Source organism: Gallinula chloropus (genome assembly GCF_964237585.1).
Source record: "Gallinula chloropus genome assembly, chromosome: 9".
NCBI classification, from domain to species: Eukaryota; Metazoa; Chordata; class Aves; order Gruiformes; family Rallidae; genus Gallinula; species Gallinula chloropus.
In genome coordinates this window covers 23321978-23344299 of record NC_140094.1, presented here as the reverse complement: position 1 = coordinate 23344299, position 22322 = coordinate 23321978, and the positions used below count along the sequence as shown (strand labels likewise).

Below are 22322 nucleotides of genomic sequence, written 5' to 3'. Positions count from 1 at the left end.
CCCCTTCTTGCCAAAGCCGGGCACCATGCGGATGAAGTGCCGGCTGTACCGCAGGGCGCACTTGGCCCAGCCCATCATCATCTTCCCCTGCTTTGCCACCTCGGGGGGCCCCAAAAATCAAGAGGGGGTGCTTAAAGTACAAGAGGGGTCCCTAAAAGTCAAGGGAGGGGCCCTAAAGGACAAGGTAGGGGGACAAAGGATAAGGGGAGGGGCCCCTAAGGTCAAGGCTGGGGGGGGGAGGGGGGCAAACCCCAAGGGGGAGGGGGCCCCAACTCACCTTGGGGGTCTGGCCCCTCCCTTTGCCAGCACAGTCGAGAGACCCGTGCAGCTTCCCTGGGGTGGGGAAAGGGGTGGTTACCCCAAAACAGCCCACCAGGAGGGAAAAGTGGGGGTCAGGGGGCTCATTTGGGATGAGGGGGTTCATGTGCCCACTCAAATGCCCCCCCTAGGAGGGAAAATGGGGGTCGGGGGAGGTATTTGGGGTGGGAGGCTTCCCATGCCCCCCCAAACTCACCCCCCAGTAAGGAACAGGGGGGCTCAGGTGGGGTTATTTGGGGTTGGGCGGTTCAGTTGCCCCCCCTTAAATGCCCCCCAGGAGAAAAAAGGGGGGATCAGGGGAATGTCAGGGGGTTCAGGGGGGTTATTTGGCATGTGGGGCTTCCCTGTGCGCCCCCACACTCACCCCCCAGCAGGCAGGAGGTGACGTCCAGGGTGCTGAATTTGTGGAGGGGTCCCAGCGCAACCCCCTCCTCCAGGGGGGTCCCAGCCAGAGCAGCACCTGGTCTTTTATGGGGATGGGGACCCTGGGTAGAGCTGCAGCCAGAGCCTGGGATGGCAGGGGGAGGTGGGGGGAGGTGGGGAAGAGGAGTCCAGGGGATGGGGAGAGCCTGGGGGGGTTGGTCCTGATGGAAAGGAGCTGAAATCACACCGGGGCTGCCAACAAAGCTGCAATTAAAGAGACACAATCCAACACAAACCCCACAGACACCCCCACATCCCCAAAATCCTGCCGGCACCACACAACTTCCCCTATCCAGCTAAAACAACCCCACAAGTGGCGCTCAGCTGCTGGCTGGGGTGAAACGACGACGGCACTTTTCAAACTCATTCCTCATGCTGCTTGACTCTGAAGTGCCCGACCGCATCCCCCAACGCCTCAGAAATCGCTTCTGCGCCAGGCTCGCTCCCGCTTCTCTGGGAAGTTACTGCTCCAGCCCAGTTTGCCACAAGAGTTTTCTATCTGGATCTGATTTACATTGAAGCCCCTGGAAAAAAGCAAGAAAAGGGACTTTAGGCTCAGCTCTGAGAGCTTTGCTTTGAGGAGTCTGGGGTTCCAAAATCCTTTCTTGACACAAAAAGATGTCTACTGCATGTCTGCTTACTGGAACGCTTTGCTGTGTCAAGCCTCAGGTACCTCCTGTAAAGTGAAAGAGACAGTTAGAACTTCACAGACACCATTACACCTGAAAAAATAAGCTCTGCTTAAGACCACTAGTCTCAGCTCACCTGGCCGAGGTCACCGCTGGTGCTGACATCTGGCTTTGCTTGGCAGTTTGAGAATTCAGACAAAAAAAGTCACAGACCCAAATGGATAAGCTACTCATACAGCCAGCGGTGGCATCTTACCATGCGTAACATACGCTGACCTGCTTTCTTAGGGCGCTCCGCTCATCCCGCTGCATCTGCAAAGAGCATTGAGAGAGTCACCCGGATGCAGACCGACAGTTTACCGATTCCTCAGGTCTCCGCAGGAAGCCTCCCTTCCTCCCAGGCTCCAGTTCCCTCATTATTTACCTCCCTTGCTCCCCGGTCCCCAGTTGGCACAGTTCCCCAGAAGCCGCACTTGCGGGGCATACCTCATCTTTTGCAGGCAAGTGCTATGTTTGGTCTTCCACTGAACTCCGGGCTCTGCTACAGGCCTGTGAAATAAAGGGCTAATGCTTACAGTCCACGAGGGGCCTGCTGTGACCTCCAAATGAGCTAGAAAAAAACCACAGTGCTCTGGGAACTGCTAGGAAAGCAGTGAGCTCTCCTGGAACCAGGGAAAAGCTACCTGTTTGATCCCTGTTCCATTGCTGGGAAAAGCTAGAGCTCTATAGGCAGACAAAAGGCTCACCCTGACTGCAGCTAGATAATCTCATCATTCAGCCTGTTAGGAGAAGCAATGCTCTCTACTTAGACATTAGAGAGTAAAGCTGGTTAATAAAAGGTGAGGTTCTATCATCAGTAGAGTCAGGAATGCCAGTGACAGGCCACACGCTTAGAACCAAAGACCAATAGATAACTGTATAGGGTCATCTTACAACCTCCTAAAAATACAATACTAAATAAACAAAAAAACCCAAAACCAAACCACAAACCTTTTCATGAGCACACCTTCTATCATATAGATGCTGCTTAACATTGAGCACTCCTTAAGCTCTTACCTCAGATGCATCTTCCCAAAAAGCCAAGCTGACAACTAAGCTCCATCTGCTAAATGGAAGCCAGAGCACCAACGCTGGAGAAAGCCAACGGGAGAATAAGCTAGGGGAAGACCAGTGGTTTATATACCCCTGGTCCCTCCCACTGCCCTTCCCACAGTCCCCTGGGAAAGGGGAGGGTCCTGCCTGTGGGAAGTTTAAAGGCACTGGAGGCCCTGGAGTGGGTTTTCTGCCTTGACTTAGCTTCTATAAAGCACTATACACACACAAATGTAGATATGAAGACTTTGATAGCTAGAAAGTTGGCTCTTGCTTCTTCTCGTACCGGTATGGCTGGTTGCACACAAAAATGTGTGATGCTGATAGGAAAAATATATTAAAAAACCTGAAAGTCATATACACGGAGGATAAACCAATTCTCTTTCATACGCAGGTAGCAACTCTGTCCTTGAAATAGCAAAGGTCTGGGGCTGCTTTTGGCTGTTGCAAAAGATGCACATTCTTTGTATTTCTGCACTTCTTTAGCTGAATTCCAAACACAAGATCTTCACTTAGACTTGATTTAGAACTTGACTACTTTTCGACAGAGAGGTACTTGTTCATAGAAAAGGGCATAATATCAGGGAGGACTGCTAGGAGATGTGAAGTGCAAGTCTGCTTAAGAACTAGTCCACTACAGCATCATGGGGTGTATGCGAAGTGAAAAAGTACACAGGGACACGGGACTGTGATGAGGGTCACTTTCTGCTCAGCAATTTACTTCATGATATGCAATGAGGATGCCGCTATGAAACTCAGCTAGCTTCAGTAGTGTAACAACTCATTACAGTTCAATGGCTTAAAGTGGCGATGGCATACCTGACGGGAATATTAGAAGTAGAATGGAACATTTCACTCTACCCACTTTGTGTCCTGGTCTGAAAGCTAACATTAGAATGTGTTGCTCTTGCCACTTTGTATCACAGGAGTTTAAGGAATCAAATTACATGCATGGACTACAAAAGCAGAGGTCAAGTACAGCCCAAATCCCTTATCATTAAAAATGTGCAAAATTAAGTTGGACACCCCACCCCTGCAGTATCCATACTTCTGCATAGGAAAAATAGCAAGGAGGAATTCTATATAAATGCAGTCTCTACATACAACCCCACAGACTTTCAAATGAATGTTCCAACATTTCTGAGGTCTTGCTTAAACCACTTGAAAGGGAGGCATCTTTAGGTCTGTGGGTTGTTTTGGGGGGCTTGGGGTTTTTTTAGATTACTAGAAGATATTTTTCTATTAAGTTAAATGTGAAAAGACCATCAAAAAGGTGAGTGTTTTGGTATTCTTTTTCTTTCGACAGCTATTTTTTATTTAAGGTTAATTGTGAATTATTTCAGACCCGAAATTGTGAAAACTGACTTTTCCCATTGAAAGCACGAAATTCATGTGATGGAGCATAATTCCTTCAAGCCTGTTCTCTTTGCTTGTATTTGCAATTGTCTAATCTTTAAAAATGGAATTATTAAACACTCCCTCGTAGTTGACTCTGACCCCTCGTTTGCTTGTTTTCTAGGTTACACTGGAACACTTGATAATTTTCAGCTATGTTGTGCCACCGCTTGGCATTTGTGTCCTGCAGATGAAACATGTGCATTCTGAGGTGAGATTAAAGTTCATTAACACCCGAAGGTCATTTTGAAAAGCATTAGAAGAATTTGAGACTTATTTAAAAAAAAAAACAAACCTTTAATTTGCTGGAAAACTTTCAACCTTTTTACTTAGTAAGTCAGTCATAGTGGCCTTTTGTTTATGGCTGCTTTGTTGACAGACAAGGAAGATTATCTATTGGGTATTAAAATCAGTCTCTACAGCATAATTTAATTTCCTTTTCTACTTTATCTAAACCAGAATAGAGCTGTATTGATTCAAAATCCGTACTCCAACACTTTGCAAACTTAAGTTGGCTATAAGTGGTGCTCAGGTGTCAGACTAATAAGTTTTGATTCATATTGCAACTAAGCAGCCCATAAAAGGGAACTCCACTTCTCCCCACAGCAACGTGCCCCTCTAGGAAGCACAGGCACCTTTGATCCTTCCACCTCAGTTAGACCCAGCTCATTCTGGAACAATTTCAACTGTTCAGATACTCCAGATGAGCAGGCTGAGGTATCTTACCATTCATTCTTCAATACTAGGCTAGTACCTCGCATTAGATCTGCTCCTGCCCATTGCAGTGGGGTTGGAACTTTATGATCTTTAAGGTCCCTTCCAGCCCAAACCATTCCATGATTCACTATGAAAAGCTGGAGTGCTATGTGCAGAGGAAATTCCAAAGTAGGTACACTAGTAACAGTAACTTTGGCGTGCAGCTGGGACTAATGAGATCTTCTGTTAAATTCCTCCTTTCACAAACAAATAACAAAGGTGTTGGGACACGGTATTTTTTCCCTTTTGCTGTTGCCCTTCACTGTTTTACTGTATTTTTCCTACCAGTAGTTACATGCCCTTTCTTTATACTTAAGATAGCTCTTGCTTTACATTTTTAACTATTATCTGATAAACTCAAGTTACAATAATGCCTCGGGCCATTTGCTGTGCATGGTACTAATTCTTGGTATTTTTGATGCTCTCATTAATTTACCTTAATAATTGCACTTTTTTTTTTTTTTTTTTCTGTTATTCATAGATTTTCTCTTCACTGTTGGGGATGCCCGTGCTTTCTGTTCTTCTTTGGTGGAATTTTTCTTTCTCATATTTTCCCGCATTCATTTAGTGCCCCCTTGCATCACTTTTTAATTTGTTCCACACTCTTCCATATCTGTCACATTTATTCCAAGTTTCTTCAGTACTCTAAACCGAAACAAACTCTGTTGCATCATTTGCCTTTGGGCAATGGATTAGCTGTGACTAAATCACTAGCTGCCTGTGTATTAGGTGTTAGTGGCTGGTTCTAAGCCTTAGCCAAACCCTTCCTTCTATCTTTATCTCCTCCTCCTAGTAATGTGGACTACTATTGCTATTCTCAGGTATGTGAAGAAGATGAAAATGAGATTTATCTAACTTCTCACGCTGCTGTGGTTTTGTGTGTGTGTGTCCTGGTTTCAGCTAGGATGGTTTTCTTTCTAGCCGTAGATGTAATGGTGGTTTTGAGTTAAGATGAGAGCGGTGCTGATAACACCCTGATGTTTTCAGTTGTTACTGAGCAGTCCAGGACTTTCCAGTTGTTCATACTGCCTCGCTAATGGAGGGTGGAGGGGGTGGGGGGTGCTGTCGAGGAAGCTGGGAGGGGACACAGCCAGGACAGGTGACCCAAACTGGCCGAAGAGGCAGCATACAGGGAGGCCTGGGGGTAGGAGCACACGGCTTCAGGACACGCATTGTTTTGGGGACAGCTCTGAGCTGTACAGCCCAAGTTGCCCAGTTTGGTGAGAAAGTTCACCGTGTATCACCAGCTTCATGTATTCTTGCCATAAAAGCCCTATGATTGTTTCCGTCTCCTCTGTGCTAGTAAACTGTCCTTATCCCAACCCGAACCCCTCGGGGGGTTTTCCTACCCCCCTTCCCTGGGTGAACGGCCGCGTGGTGCTCAGCTCCCAGCTGGCGGCAGATCCACGACAGTATGTGCTACCACCGTACTACGGCACGCAGACCTGCAGTTTGGATGCGGTATTTATGCAGCTGACCTTGCAATTTAAAATGCTATGGCGATTCGGGTGTCTCGCGCAGTAACCCCGCTACCGCTGCCTGGCCGGTATGTAGTGTTACCTGTTCTCTCCTTCCGCACGGAGTAAGGTCCGCGCGCTGCTGGCACCCCTCTCACACCTTCCCGAGCACCTGAGGCACCAGCCGCAGCACACTGGACACAGAGCTCAGGGACCGGACTCCGTAACCTGCAGTCCTGTGTCACGTTCACTGCGGCCCCCGAGTTCGACCCGCCAGCACTAATCCTGCCCGCGCTGCCGGGAGGTGGGCAGCGCTCCTCGGCCCCGGGGCGGGGCGAGCGAGCCGACAGCTGCCGCGCCCGCGCACTCCCACCGACGTCGGGCGGCCCCCATGGCGCTGTGCGGGAGGCGGGGCTCAGCTGCTTTACTTTACGCATGTGCGGAAGAGGACCGGCCCTCCCCAGCGAGGTGCCGTCACGCGGGTCCGATGGCGTATGCGCTTCCGGGTGAGCGGGCCCTTTTCGCGGCGGCGCGGGCGGGGCCGGGACCGCGGCCCGTCTCGCTCTTCGTGCCTCTCCCCGTCCGGTTCCCGCCAGGTACGGCCGCGGACGGGGCGATAACAGCGAGCCGGGAGCCTTGTCCCCGGTGGGGCTGCGTGGGCACGGGGCAGGGCCGCGGCCTGGCCGCCCGCCGGTGACCGAGGGGTGACTGGGCTCGGTCGGCAGCATTCCGGTGCCGCAGGCCCCGCAGGGGCAGCGCCCGCCTGTGCTTCGGGCCTCAGAGCCGCTGCCGGGCCGCGCCGGTGACGGTCCCGGCGAGGGCGGCCGCCGCCCCGGCCGGCGCTCCCCGCGCGGAGGTCGGGCGCCGTCGCCGGGCTGCCCCGCGGGGAGCGGAGCGGGCTCGTCCCGCTTCCTCCGCAGAGCGCGGCGTTGGCGGCGCCGCGTGCAGCGGCCGGCGCCGCGAGGGCGGGGGAAGAGCTGCGGCAACTGCGTGTTACAGTCGAAGTTCCCTTCCCCGCGCCGGGAGGGCAGTCGCACCGCGGGGCCGGGGCTTCAGTCACGGAGGGTTCCCCGCCCCGCGGAACGGCCGGAGGAACTTTTCCCGGGTAGGGCTAGCGAACGCTTCGCCGAGAGCTGGGTGGCGGAAGCTGGAGTTGCTTTCTAGTGCCCTTTATTACAGGTTCTCCTTCTTTCCGGCTACTGATACAATATGCAAAGCAGTAACCGTAGCTTTCTGCTTAGCTTGTGTGCGTGTTTAAATCTTACGAAGGAATAGTAATTGTTTTTAGGCGGGGTATTCGTTATTTCTGACTGTAGTCTGTCAGGTTACTATTTGCCTTCAGATCAGCGCGTTCTTCCGTTGCTCTGAACGGGGAGTTTCAAGTAGTGTCCTTGGAGATGAAAGGAAGAGTGTTTTTTAAAAGCTTCCTCTTTTAGCTGACTGATTTCTCCGTGCTTTGATGCTGGAAAAAGGGAATAAAAGGAGATGAAGAATTGAAATGGAAGTCTTTGCATCACATTATGCGATCTTGCAAGCAACAGAAGTTCAGATGGCTGTTTTCAGATCTGGGAAGTGTTTCCTGTGGTCACAGCTGGTGTGGCCACGTTCTAAAGGCCAACGGGGTTATAAAAATATTTAGGAATTATAGTGAGCTGGACCATGTGGATGTGTGTGCCAGAAAATACAGTTGTTCCTTACTTTTAGATGGCTGTAAAATAGAGGCACCTCTTTCACACCTGGATCTTGGAATTCACTTAACTAACAGTTGATGTTTCTTTTGAAATGCCGAAGGTGAGACGTAGAAACAAGACTTTTTTTTTTTTTTTTAAGTTGACTTCCACTTTGAGACTGAAGCAGTCTGACCAGGCTGATGTGTAGTTCTATGGTATGCTCATCATCTTGCAGAATTAGCTTTATGCTATTTCAAATGCTGAGATGCTGGCCAAGGACTGAATATAGGTCTTTGTGTTGGATAGGCAGGTGGGATCGTAAAATGCGTAACTACTATTTATCTGTGTATTCTTCTGCACACTCAAAGGTGAAAACCTAAAAAATTCTTGCAAGGGGTCTTTAACTGTATGAATAAACTGATTTCATGCCTTCTGATGTTCTGATATCCTCCCCCCGCCCCCCCCCTTTTTAAGTGTCCGGGACAGATTGGAGTCTCTGTTTGCTGTAAACTAAAACCTTGTTTGTTGTCTTTACAGCCCTTAAGAATAAAGTTATTTTAGATTTTCTTTTAGGCTCAGTGTCTGTTTACTGTGAGCTCTGTTTTTGCCTCAGACAGTCTGTGTTGTCTTACCTGCATAGAGTAGCTTCCGAAACTTCTTGTGCTTCATCTCGGTGTCCCGAAACAAATGCATAAAAAGCTATACGTGTATTTGCTGTTACTACGGATCAAAGTAGCTTCAAGTGAATGCTTAAAATTAATTGTTGTGACACTCAGCAGGTTAGTACCCAGGAGAAACTGTGTGTTGAGAATACCAATGTCTTAAAGGCAGGACATGTTTCACAAGGATAGTCATATGATTGGAGCGGCAAGAAACTACTCCAAACTGCTTATTAGTCAAAAAGGATGAACAGAGGGAGAACTAGGAGGACAGTCGCTGGGGGCAGCTTGTTGGAGGTTGTGTGCGCAGGTACAGGGGCTGAACGATTGAATGGAGGGGAGTCTGGCCCTGGCGAAGGGCCGAGGTTCTACCTGCGAGAAGCTTTATTTCGATTCGCTGGGTGTAGGGAAGCAGGGAAACGTCAGTAGAATAAGCTGAAGTTTTGGTTGCTAGTGTTGAATTTGAACCGCCATTTTACAAATAAATCAGGCTCTCTTTTTTTAATTAATCGGCTTATGTGGTGTAGCTTTAAGCATCGTAAGACATTTTAAAACCAGTCTCTGGTTGTAATCTGGGCAGGAGAAGAGAAATTGAGATTTGTTATGAAAGGTGATCCTACAGAACAGTAAGTGTAACTTCTCTAATTGTATAAATTGTCTCTCTGGCTTGGTTAAATGTATGACTCCACTCAGACTTTGTACTGGTGTTCTGCCTTGACTGGTTCTTTGTGTTAAAAACCACCAGTGTTTCTGTTTTGATTGCTGTGGACTTTCTTAATGTCTTCATTGATAAGTTTACATGTTCCCTGGACTCTTTAGAGCGCACGCAGCCAAGAGCTTCAACTGGCTTGGATTTGTATATCAGCAGAATGGTTTATTATATTCCATTATTGGGGATTCCTTGGTGCTGGTGATGGGTGAGCCTGAAAAAACGCAGCTTGATTTGTTTGTCACAGGGTGAGTTTTCTAAGAACGTTTTCTGCAATAGTCATCTTTAAAGTGGGTGGGGTTTGTTTTTTTTTGTTGGTTGGTCTTCGGGGCTTTTTGCGTAGGAGCGGTGTTGTATTTTAGATCTGATTTTCTGGGGTTAGATCTCAAAATATGCACTTATTCAGGATCTTCTATAGAATGTAGAGAGCTGTCGGGTTTCTTACAGTTTGGAGTGAACTGGTGTAATCTGAATGATAGATTAGGTTGCTCAGGGCTTTGATTTTTAACTGTGAGGTTGATCCTGCTTGAGCAGGGCATTGGACTACATGAGATCCCTTCCAGCCTAAATTACTGTATGATAAACCGTTCCACAAGCAGTTTTGTATGAGGGTGGAAGCAGAGGAACCATAAACTTTTTCCCTGTTTTGAGGTTGTTTTTTTTCTGTGTAATAACCTCAACTTAGTGACAAGGTATGTGTTGCAAGTATGGGCGTTACAACAGTATTGAACTAGCATCTTCTGTTATGTTCCTGCAGCTCCTCTTTAGCCCGCTGTCCTGAAGACGAGAGGTTCTGGTGGACCAGGAGTCTCCATTAGCAATTCAAGTTGGCTAGAGAATGGAAGGTGTTGAGTTTAAGGAAGAATGGCAAGATGAAGATTTTCCAAGGTTTATAATTTTTTAAAAAGTAATTCAAACGCGTAACATCTATCATAAGCTACGTCTGTATCTTCCGGGTGAGCTAACACTCAGCAGTGATCTTGAAGTGGTTTTCATTAGTGCAGTGCTCCTGAAAAGGCTTTGTGGCGTGTTTGTTTTGTGGTCTGGAAAGGGATCGCTTCATGTGTTACTAAAGGGAAAATGGGGGTGTTTGGCTTTGTTTTCTGTGGTAATCTTTTGCAACTACATTGTTTGCATATTAATCCAAGGGTCTGAAAAGTCCAAATATTTCTCTAAGCAACGTGTCTGAGCAAAATTTTTAACGGTTAAGACTGCTAGGGCTGCTTGGGCCTACAAAGCAACCAACACAGCGCACTTCAGAGGCGTTTGATAACATCTAAACTACTTCTGCAACGTTATTTAATGTCAGATTTTCTCAAGCAAGAATATGACAAGAGTCAACTAGTATTTTGGCATTTTTACATCAGCAGATGGTCCCTTGAATGCTGCAAAGGGATGTTCTGCTACTTCAGCGCTTTGTTTGCTGAAAGCTTGAACTTAGGCTATAAATTAGTTCCGTACTATTCCCACAGCATTCTAAGGGTGTGTAAGTCTAAATATTTGCATTTAGCTGGCTCTTTAAAAACTGGGGGGGATGGTGTGAATGGTATGTAATAATAGCTTCTACTTTATGCACCAGGCCTCTGCCAGAGGATGATCCTGTTGAGTCAGATATATTGGCTGCAGCTGGAACAGAAAGTGAAGCTGGTAAGAACATTCCACTTGAGTCAAACTGGTTGCTTCCTACTTAGATGGCTGTTTCGAAGCTTTGGTTTGTTCTGGGGTGGTTTTTTCACATCAGTCTTGAGGGAACCACGTTCTAAATTACTGTGTTGTATGTGAAATGTTAGTACTTTTCATAAACACCTTATGTAGAAAGAAATGGGGTTTGGAAGAAAGTCTAAGCCTCTCATCTTCCCTCGGAATAGAGCTGTTCAGGTGATGCTGGAAAAAAATTGCATTACCTTCCTCACCTGCCTTAAATCTTGGTTTATTAGTTGGCTTCTGTGTGCATCAGTTAGGGCCTACCTTAGATTCACTCCACATTTCAGACTTCGGTGGCCTTTTTGTACTGTTGCCTGTCCAATTTTAAGTTTTTATTGTCTCTCTGCTGCAGTTGTGGAGTTTCCAGTGCTGGATGAGCCATTTCATGTTATTCCCTGCCTTCAGCTGCTGTCTCAATAACACCTGTATTTGTTGTGTGTCTCAAAGCATGCTGTGTATTCACCTAATAGCTATTTAACTTTGTCCTCACTGTTCTCTGTTGGCTTTTTTCCAGCTTGTGTATTATTTTTTTATTTTATCGAAGAATTATTTCTTTTTATTACATCAAAGTACCTAGGAAAAACAAGGTCTGGGGACATTAATCTATTGCATTATTTGCAAGACTGTTTAGTATCAGATCTAGACCAACTTGTGGTACAGCTTAGTACAGCTACTGTGGGTGATAGTTGCTTAGGTGGCAGCAACACTTTGGGTTTTTCTTCTGTAGGCAGTGCGGTGGTCTGCCACAGCGATCATTGTGTTGGGTAAGCTTGAGGGCTGAAGATCTTTGACCTCAAAGAGTTGTTCTTTTCACCCTGTCTCTAATTCTTATTTCAAAGATACACCATGTAAGTTATGGGCACTAACTTACAACGTGTTCTGAGAATGCACTGTGCTCTTCTGTCTTTTTTGTATACTTATCTAAGCTCGCTTTGGCTTTGGAAAGAAACAGCTTGCTTTTTTTTTTTAAATACAGAGGTTAATGGAACCAAAGTGAGGAAGAAACTAATGGCTCCAGATATTAGCTTAAACTTGGATCACAGTGAGGAATCCGTTTTGTCTGATGACTTGGATGAGAGTGGAGAGATTGATCTGGATGATTTAGATACTCCTTCAGAAAACAGCAATGAGTTTGAATGGGAAGGTAAGTATATCTTACTTTTGTTGGATGCCCCAAAGCATTTCTGTTTTCTGATGTTCAGGTCGACAGTTTTTCAGGTGGGAAATAACTGTGACTTGGTATAACAGGAGGAAAAATACAGAGGGAATGGTTAGATTAGAAATTAGAAATAGGCACGGTGCATTTTTAAAGAACGAGTCAGATGACCATGGCTAATTAGTAAACAGGCAATATAATAATAGCTGCAGTTCCAGATAAACTTGGGTGAATGAACACCTGTAAATCTTGAAGTTATAGAAAATTCTCTCTGCAGTATGCTTTTGAGAACCAACTTGGAGGAAAAAAGCAACACGAAGGCTATTTTACATGCATTGTACATCAGTGTTAAATGGAGGTGAACCATATAAAGGGGTACAGATTAGCTAGTCAGAAATGAATGAATCACAAGCCTTTCTATTTAAGGAAGCCTGGATGGTATTTTTCAAAACCTAAGTCCTGGTCTCATGTGTGACTGTGGTGAGACTAGCAAAAGGTCAATAGCCTTAGAGTTTGGATGCTTTCTGGATTCACTGAGCCTCTATTTTGTGTGAAGGAATTCTGAAATTACTTGACAGGAAGCTAACTTAGCTAATGGTCTTAAAGAAATTAATAGAGGCTTCGTCTTACTCTCACAGGCAAAGCCTGGAAATTCTAGCAAACTTTATTTGAAAGTTCTGTATAGCAGTTAAAACACGAGTTTTAAACTTGCTGTTAAATTGCGTTTTAAGGCACTTTTATGGAAGTCAAAAACTGTTGTGTTGATTGAACAGATGTTGTAGTCTTAAGTTCTGTAAGCTTAATTACTTAAGAATGTCTTTAATGACAAACATGTAGACTAACTTTTAAATTACTCTATTCTGGAAATAGAAAGGAAGCTCTCTGTTCTTCATTCCAGAATAGCTTATAAATGGAGAAAGAAACACTTCAGAATAATTTGGGGTTTTTTAAATAGCCGAAGACACGTTGCAGGTGAAGTTTTCGTAACAGAGACTGTGGGCTGACCTGGGTAGAAGGATTTTCATCACTTCGATGAAGAAGAATTGGTATTTAGGGCTGGTTTTGCAATGATGCGAAGGAAATGTTCCGGATATTTGTGCCTTGTTTTTAAAAGTGGCTGAAAAGGGTTTCTGTCTTTTCTTCCTTTAATGCTGCTGCCTTCATTTTCCTGGAAGGATAGTTTCAATTAACAGCTTTGTCTTGGGAACAGACAACTAACTTGCAGTAGGTTTTTTCTCGCTTTGGGTAAGGTCTATGCAACAAAGTCAAGAATCATAATTTAATTGGAGCAAATTGTTTTACAGATTGCTGTCAGCATAAATTTCATATATATTGATTGCACACATGCGAATTAGACTTAATTTCTGATAGATTGGCCTGCATGTCTGCTTGCAAGCTACTGTTACTGCTTTAAATCATGCTTCTATGTAAATCTGTGATCAAGCCACCTATGTAATTCTCATTGGAGGTAACCACTTTGTTTTGGTCTGTTCTGAATGCTTACTATTAAATAGGCTTCCTGCATGAATGGAAATTTGACATGTACTTTAACAGAAAAAATTAGTGGATAACTGCTAACATAAATTATTTTTATAAAGTCTGGATGACACCCATAAGATCCTATTTTGCAGTGACTGAGGGAACCAAGTCAGATGTCTGATTGGCTAAAGAATATTAAAATAAATTAAACAGCAAAGTGGTTAACCTGTGTTGTAATCAATTGTCGCTATATATAGTATTCCTAATGCATCTTGAACATGTTTTAACTTTGGCAGATGATCTTCCAAAACCAAAAACTACTGATGTAATTAGAAAAGGATCACTTACTGAATACACTGCGGCAGAGGAGAAGGACGATGGTCGACGCTGGCGAATGTTCAGGATTGGAGAACAGGACCATAGGGTGGACATGAAGGCAATTGAACCATATAAAAAAGTTATCAGTCACGGTGGTAAGGATTAGTGATGTGCTGAGGGGAACTGATGAGAAACTACTTCTTTAAGCTGAGTTGAGGTGGCATAGGAAGATCTTTGGGCGTGAAGACTCATGTGGTAATTCATTTGTTGCAGTATTAAGGCGTGTGGTTGATCTAATGTTTTCCTATTAAAGTTCCAAAGTGTGCACATACATAGTAAAATGTACTGACCTGTTCTATAGTGTCAGTGCTACCAGTGGAATTGTTTTTGTTTGCTTTAAGGGTGTTGAAAGCATTAACTGTAGATTCGCTAAGGCATAAATCAATGTTGTGACCCTTCCGGCCAGTTTGTGGAGCCTAGGTTGGATAACACGAGATTCTATATTGATATCAATTGTAGATATGGCATTTGATTTGCATCAACTTCAGCTATGTCTTTACACAAACTTGAAAAGGAAACGGAGCTTTTCTGTAGCTATTCTGTATGGACACAGTCACAGATGTTTGTAATTCTCTAAGGTCAATAATGAGAAAGCTTACTGACTGTGCCCGACTTTGTGTAAATGTAGTCAGCGTCACTACTGCTGCTTTTTTCTTTGGCTTTAGGTTATTATGGTGATGGATTAAACGCCATTGTTGTGTTTGCTGTTTGTTTTATGCCTGAGAGCAGCCAGCCTAACTACAGATACCTAATGGACAATCTATTTAAGTAAGTCATCATCTGCCTCTGAACACGGTCTTCATTTCACATTGTGAAATTAGCATTTTAACGTAAGGGTAACTGCTTCTTTCTCTTTTTTTGAATAAAACTCTAGATTTCACCTGAGGGAAAGGTAACAAATTGAAAAGCATCAGCGCTCCTGGGAAGGAAAAAAGTTACTGGGTGTTCCTCAACACTTTTGTCAACTCTGTATTTTTTTAAAATTTATTTGAGCACCACTATAACATTCACAAATCCTTGCTTGAAAGTGTTGGGTATTTTTCCTTTGCTTCTCTCTGCAGGTACGTAATTGGCACTTTAGAGTTGTTAGTAGCAGAGAACTATATGATAGTTTACCTGAACGGTGCAACAACACGGAGAAAAATGCCGAGTTTAGGCTGGCTAAGGAAATGCTACCAGCAAATTGATAGAAGGTAAGCAGCTCTGCAGTGTTTCCTTAGAGTATTCGCACTCGCAGTGACTGATTGCATAGGAAAAACTGCTGTTTAGTGTGGTGGCTGGTACCTACTGGTTAAGATTCAATTAAAGATAATTGCTTCATGTATTGAAAACCTCTTCCTTAGCTAGGTAATACGGAACAACGCTACAGGCATGCCTGGGGATTTTGTTGTGGTTTTGGTGAAAGTAGTAATGTTAGAATAATGAATGCTGTTATCAAGTAGAGTATCATTAAAAATTAGTATATTAATATGATAGTCATGGGGGTGCTTCATGAACGACTTCATCATTAGCTGTGTAAAAAGACTCAGAGAAACACCTCTTTGGTATGTTTTATCTCTGTTGTTGTCAAACTGATACTACGTATTCAATTTTTACTATACGGCTGTGATTTTTTTTTTTATTCTGGGAAGTGGCAGTTTCTAAAAATGGAATGTCAGAATACTAAGCATATGTTACAGTTGTGCATGCAAAACCATACTTTTTATATATATTAAAACCCCACTTATTATGCTGCCTTTTTGTTAAAGTAATTGTCTGCTGTTCGAATTCTTCAGGTTAAGGAAAAATCTGAAATCATTAATCATAGTTCATCCTTCTTGGTTCATCAGAACACTTCTGGCCATCACAAAACCCTTTATTAGGTAATGCTTTGGAAGCTTTTTAAAAACATTTTAATACTGTCCTACTGAAAAATTTTAAAGTTGTAACTGTACCCTGCATTTGTTCTTCTACAGCTCAAAATTCAGCCAAAAAATTAGGTATGTCTTTACCCTGGCAGAACTAGCTGAGCTCATCCCCATGGAATACGTTGGCATCCCAGAATGCATAAAACAGTACGTCTTATTACTCCAACATGTTCTATGCTGGTCATGTTTTAGAACTGGTATATATTGTATTCAGCGATTGGTTTGAATGTCATAGTTTGCATTTAATAAATCTGCCTCTAGGAGGAGAATCGTCGTTGACCAGGTTGCTAACTACAGTTTGGTATGCAGCAGCTTAGCCAAAACATTAACATTGAGGGATTTTCACAGGTGGTGCCTCACGTAGCTACCAAGTTACAGGTTGTGAACTCGCGTTCTAGAGACAAGCCCTCCTTGAGGCTGTTATGCCCCTTAGTGTACTGAACTGGCTTGTGCATGAGAAGTTCTGGGCACGTTGATACTGACGTTACAGTATCTTTGGTGTTCATATTAAAATGTGGAACAAGTGATGTGATGAAATATCACTTGGGTTGAGATTCCATTTAAAAGAAGAGCTGTGCTGCGAAAGTCTTAAATCCCAACCCATAACAGTGCTAAAACTACTCTAGTGAAAAGGTGGAGGTGGCATCAATGTCCTTGGCTTTCACATCGTCCTTTCCTCCAGGTATAAATGTCCATTGTAACGTCAGCACAACTCTGCTCTCAAATTCGGTGCTGACACCTGTTAATAACGTTCCTGGGTGCAGCAATAGGGTAAAAGCCATAAACTTGGGTCCTATAAAAGCCAGAAGAAAATACTAAAAATTAGGGCGGTTACACTAATAGGTCAAATAGAGAGGGTTTAATGTACAAAACCTGTAGAGTATGCATCACAATAAGTGACAGCAAACTGGGAACTCCAGAAGGAAGGATGGTGGACAAAAAGGCACATCCATGTTGGACAAATCCCTCCCTATCCCTGCAAATGGCTAGTTATTGCAGTAAACATCCATCTGGTATCATTTGTGCAATGCAACTTTTTTACATAGGAGTAAAGCAGTTTTGTTGAGGTCGTAAGGAAAAACAGGGCAACACCAAAGCAGCCTTGTACTATCTTTGGAATGTTTTTCTTACTGGGGCTTTTGAAGGATGGATTGTGAACATTCAGCCTGTCATTCCAAGGCTTCAAAGACTCCTTTTGATACTGAGGAACCTTTAACTGTTCTTCAAAGGTTGAACTTGGTTTGTTTATGAAGTCAATGATCAGACTTTTGCGGAGAATGACACCTGGCTTCAAAAGGTTAAATTTAATGCTAGGTGTTAATGCTGTGCAAGAAGTTGTATTGAATTCATATGTTATGTCATAGTAACTAAATCTTTGATGCTTCTTGTTTACTGCTTATCAGTGTTGGAGATAGTTTGTTTCTTCTTAATTACGTCACTTTCCAAATTTGGTATGTTTCTAAAAATTGCATTGACACTAATAGCAGTTTGCAGCTTCTGTTGAATTTGGCCTTCTTATGTTGTATTTACTGAAATCAAACTTTTCCTCACCAAGGTATGAAGAAGAAAAGTTTAGAAAGAAAGAGAAAAGGTATATTTGTATTTTGATTAGGGTTGCATCTAGATAAGACAATTTGCACTGCAACTAACTCACAGCTGATTGGCTTGCCTAAAGGAATAAGCATTTGTAAATATAAACACGCACTAGTGACTAAATTTTTAGGTATTAAAGTAACTGTACTGCCTGCAAGTACAGTATATATATCATCTAAAAGAACTCATCCTGGATGTTACCCAGGTAATCGTGAATAGTCTCTTACATGAGATGCTCGCTTTTACGGGGATACAGGATTCTCACATCTTCAAAAGGCAGAAGTGGTACTTCTGCATGACTCCAGTAAGTCACGTTTCACTGTTGCTAACAAGTGATGCCTGAAGGAAGATTCTTAGTTGTGAAGCTGTAGCTATACAACTCTGGAAGAATTTCTAGCATGGAATCTTGTATTTTTTATTTTAGGTATTCACTACACCTTTTTAGTGATTAACTTGCACAGATGCAATCGAAATCAGCAGTTGTAGTGCTGTTTGTATTTGCAGTGCATATGTTCCTTGCTAATAAATGTTGGATATTCATCTTGTTGATTTTTAGTTTCCTGCTAACTATCCAAGCTATTCCAGCAGCTGATTACTCTTGGTTTGGTTGGTTTTTTTTTAATGGATATGTTTTTTTCACTAACAAATGCACTGAAAGGTTTTGCTACTAACTTTCCCTTTAATTGCTCTTCCTGTGCGTGCAGAACTGTTGAGGGAGGCTTGTTTGAATTTGATAAGGGACATAGAGAGGAATGCTGAGAGATGAAAATAAAAGGAATTTCAATTCTTTCTGAAAGCTAGTGGGTAAAACTAGTGACAAGTGTTGCACATTCTCTAGGAATTATTCCAGTTAAGTCACAAACTTTCAGTGTATAACCTGAAACACGAAGCCTGTCAAACTTAACAAATGTTGAGCAACAGTTCTGCTTGATCTCCCAGCATGGGTAACTTGGCCCAGTTCTGTTCAAAGCCTGTTGTATTCTGGGTGCAAGCCTGAGGCATTCCAGCAGTCATGTGAAAACCTCTAAAAATCTCCAGTGCGGCAAGCGCTATGTGGAGTCCCCATCTGTCAGCGTTTACAGTACCCTCGCTTGGCAAAAAGAATGTTCCAAAGTGAAACTGGTGTATAGAGGAGAGATCACTGGCACTGTTTGGTGCTGAGACTTTAATTGGCTTGAAAGCAGTTGTAGGCATTGCTTACTATAACAGGGCAAAAGATCTGTTGAAGTTTAGTAACTAAAGTTGTTGAGGATAACAGTTGGGAGTTCTTTGGGTTTGGAGGCTAGAATATGATGCTTCTCTGGATTTGTGTAGTCAGCTCAATGTTTATGCGTAGCTTGTTTGCATTAGCTTACCATACCTTCTTGGGCTTTCTGTGAGTAGTCCCGTAAGTCACATCAAAACATGCAGGGAGGGCAGGGATGAGGTGCAGCTGTGTACTGTGCAGGTGAGGAGGTGTTCAGCCAGGACTGCTGCTTCTAGTCAGCACTGCTTCAAACCTATTGAGTCCTTGTGTATCAGGTTCAGTTCTCACAGCTGAAAAAAACCCAGCCAAAATTGACTCCCCTTTCTCTAGGCACACAGCCTAGAGGAGTTGTAATTCTTTGTATGATTTTGAAAAAATGGTTGTAGTTTGAGACACTGGACTGTCAGATTAGACAATTAGGTTGTTAGATGAATTTACCTATAGTGCCTTTCACTGCGAAACTGCTGATGGTTTTAAAATTAACTTGCCTCCATACACAACTTTTACTTTCCAGAAGATGGAGTTAAGGCTCTAGCTTCTTACTCTAAAGAGGAAAAGTACATCTTGTGCAGGGCTATCAACCATCCCCTGGCATCTACAAAGCAACGTTTTGTTTGCTGGTCCCAAAGGAGATATTAAAAAAATCACACCCCAAAAAACTCCCCACAGCCCCACAAACCAAAAAACCCCAAACCAACCCACAGAACAGAAAAGCCCTGGACCAGAAACACAGGCAAAAACCCACTTCTAACAGCAGAGTGGTGTTTTTTTTTTCCTGGGTAATTACTTTTTCTATTGATTTATAAGACTCTTGCATCACAGTTTAGGAGCTGCTTTTGTTGATTCAGCTGGTGCTCTTACCTTCTTCACTTAATTAACATTAAAGGTAACTGTGTTTATTCTGCAGTGTATACATCCATCATAGTAGTGCTTGGTGGTTTTGTCATGTTACCTGTAAACTTACCTTCCTGCTCACATTTGTTAATAAAAGCACAGAACCTGCTTTTTCTCTTCTGTAGTCAAAATTCACTTACACATTTCAAATGCTTCCTTGCAAACGCTATAGTTACTGGAGTGGTTTCTTAACAATTTTAATCAATTGCTAAGGGGAGGTAGGAAATTAGAATTTTTTAAGAATTGTTGTGACTGCATTGAATAAAAATCTTAATATTTATTTACTAAAACTTTTTCCTGTGTGGAAGCATTGTATTTCCCTGTTAAGATTAATATGCTTTGCTTAATAGATGAGCTGTCAAACTAAATTTCTTTTAACGTAGTTTTAATTTTACTGCTTTCTTTGCTAAGCAGAGTTGACCAAGAGCTGAATGGAAAACAAGAGCAGAGAAGTGAACAGTAAGTTTGGAGTCCAAACAAGACTGAAGAATATGCAGATGGAATGATGCTATTTTTTGCTCCACTTACAATGCATTCACTGTGTGTGTGTATATATATCTATATATAAAGTAAGCTGTTGCAAAAGGTGCTTGATTTCTTTGGACTAGCACACAATGGACTGCTTACAGCTGTACTGGTTTATCCTGACTTTAATAGCTATGTAATCATTTTATACTGCTATGTGCTCAAGAACCCTGTGTTTTCAGAGAACATTTTTGCAGTTGTTTATCTAAATGATGCATGTTCTTCAGCAAAATATTTATATACCTAAATGTTAAAGGAAAGAGATAATATATATTTTTATGACTGAGCAATATATTGTGTGTACCTGCTGAAGGAATTTGTTTGCGGGTAGACAAGGCCATAAGTTTCTTGTTGTTATTGTATGAATCTGGCTGTAAATGGTCAAGTGCATTTCTTTGTTGTCACAGAAACCTTCATTTGCTTGGACGTTAACAATCACATAATGTAGTCTTTCACAAGTACAGACATCTGTCCATCTGGACAGCCAGTCTCCCCCAAGCCTGTAGTGCTGCATAACAACCCCGTGCAGCGCTACAGGCTTGAGGGAGAGTGGCTGGAGAGCTGTCAGGCAGAGAAGGACCTGGAGGTGTTTGTTGACTGCAGGCTGAACATGAGCCAGCAGTGTGCCTGGGTGGCCAAGAAGGCCAATGGCATCTCGGCTTGTATCAAAACCAGTGTGGCCAGTAGATCTGGGGAGGTAATTGTGCCCCTGTACTGTGCATTGGTGAGGCCACACCTTGAGTACTGTGTGCAGTTCTGGGCTCCCCACCATAAGAAGGACCTGGAGGTCCTGGAGCGAGTCCAGAGAAGGGCAACCAGGCTGGTGAAGGGGCTGGAGGGCAAATCATACGAGGAGCGGCTGAGGGAGCTGGGGGTGTTCAGCCTGGAGAAGAGGAGGCTGAGGCTCCCCTTATCACCACCTACAACTACCTGAAGGGAGGTTGTAGAGAGGTGGGCGATGGTCTCTTCAGCCAGGGGACAGAAGACAGAACAAGGGGCAATGGCATGAAGCTGGGCCAGGGCAGGTTTAGATTGGATATTAGAAAAAAACGTTTTACTGAAAGAGTTGTCAGGGCCTGGAACAGGCTGCCCAGGGAGGGGGTTGAGTCACCGTCCCTGGATGTCTTCAAAACAAGAGTAGATGAGGTACTTAGGGATATGGTTTAGCTTAGGATGGGAATGGTTGGACTTTATGATCTTCAAAGGTCTTTTCCAACCTTGTGATCCTGTAAAATCAAGCAGTATTTGTTTAACTCGCCAAAGCTCAAGCTCCTGCTAGTATCTTCTAGTCCACTCTTCAAAATGCAGACTTCAGTCCATTGGCCGAAGGGGTTAAGCCCGAGCCACAGTGGAAGCTGAGGAGTTTGACTGACTAGTTAGATATCAGACCTTTCTCAACAGAAGTTGTGATTTTAGCCTTGGTTCACGGAAGCAGAATCTCTTGGCCCTCAGTAGGAAATGAGTTCATTGAAGTTCTTCCTGGATGAATATTGGTTGTCACCAGTAGGAACTATGGCCATACTCAGTACAGCTTGGGAGTTACAGATACCCTAGCCATAATTCATTGATTGCAGAGGTATGGGAAGCCTTATGCTACCTGTGTTATCCTTGTAGGTGAAACATCCATTTTTAAAGTTAGTTTGGCACATGATACCAGCACTAATTTCACTTTGGGTTTTTTTTTCTCCCCACAATGGCAGTAAACTTGTGTCTGTAACAGGTGTTCTGGGAGACAACTAGTGTTTATAGGTATATCAGGGCGAGAGTAGTGCATATTTTGTAGATGTTTTTTGATCATCATTGCATGCACGTGTTTCTACAGGAAGATAGCACAGAAATCCATCCAGGAGTTGAGCAATACAATATTACAGCAAAAATACTCAGTTGTTGCTTCTGTGTTCACCGTTTCATCTGGATGCCAAAAATAAGTGCTCAATTACATTAAAAGTTAATGTTATACAGTTCTCCCCCCCCAAAAAAAAAAAAAGAGCAAAGTGTCATTCAACCAGGTTGCTGCCTGACACTGATAAATAGCAGTTGGGGAAATTTCCATTGTCAAGATTTATTACTAAGTAACAATTGATCCACTGTCTCTTAATGATACGTTTATAGACTCTGAGACCATATTCATGTCAGATGAGGACAAACTGCCCATATTTCTGGAGTGAAATTCTACACTTCAGGTGCTTTTCACAGAATTGTAGGGGTTGGAAGGGACCTCGAGAGATCGTCGGGTCCAACCCCCTTTTATTGTAGTAGCTTCTGTTTGAGATTAATGTGCATGATGTTCTCTTTCAACAGGCAATGCTAATTTCAAGTTGCTTTGCATCTG

At 43.5% G+C, this 22322-nt stretch overlaps 1 protein-coding gene and 1 long non-coding RNA gene across 4 annotated transcripts; one reads left to right on the top strand and one right to left on the bottom strand.

The window, feature by feature from the left end:
- Nucleotides 1–763: 763 nt before the first annotated feature.
- Nucleotides 764–6392, bottom strand: LOC311194878. Its single transcript, XR_014617464.1, has 4 exons — nt 6174–6392; nt 1857–1919; nt 1627–1682; nt 764–1265 (listed from the first exon to the last, which is right to left on the bottom strand). It is a non-coding gene; the product is annotated as an uncharacterized lncRNA (long non-coding RNA).
- Nucleotides 6393–6592: 200 nt separating this feature from the next.
- On the top strand, nt 6593–20323 carry BNIP2 (BCL2 interacting protein 2). 3 transcript variants are annotated; one of them, XM_084268090.1, is made up of 11 exons: nt 6593–6666; nt 9866–9996; nt 10688–10755; nt 11789–11956; nt 13744–13920; nt 14491–14593; nt 14887–15018; nt 15601–15687; nt 15781–15879; nt 17288–17323; nt 19880–20323. In XM_084268090.1, exons 2-11 carry the CDS (start codon nt 9947–9949, stop codon nt 19926–19928), a joined length of 969 nt encoding a protein of 322 aa, XP_084124216.1. In that variant the 5' UTR covers nt 6593–6666; nt 9866–9946; the 3' UTR covers nt 19929–20323. The 3 variants fall into 3 exon arrangements, with proteins under 3 accessions (XP_084124216.1, XP_084124215.1, XP_084124217.1); XM_084268089.1 differs by lacking the exon at nt 6593–6666 and adding an exon at nt 9314–9356; XM_084268091.1 differs by lacking the exons at nt 6593–6666; nt 17288–17323 and adding an exon at nt 9314–9356.
- The last annotated feature ends 1999 nt before the right edge of the window (nt 20324–22322 follow it).

Coding starts and splice junctions, on each gene's coding strand:
- BNIP2 (XM_084268090.1), top strand. CDS start 9,947: ATGGAAGGTGTTGAGTTTAAGGAAGAATGGCAAGATGAAGATTTTCCA. Junction 9,997..10,687: donor CAAGATGAAGATTTTCCAAG/GTTTATAATTTT, acceptor TTTATGCACCAG/GCCTCTGCCAGAGGATGATC. Junction 15,880..17,287: donor ATCCCAGAATGCATAAAACA/GTACGTCTTATT, acceptor TTCCTCACCAAG/GTATGAAGAAGAAAAGTTTA.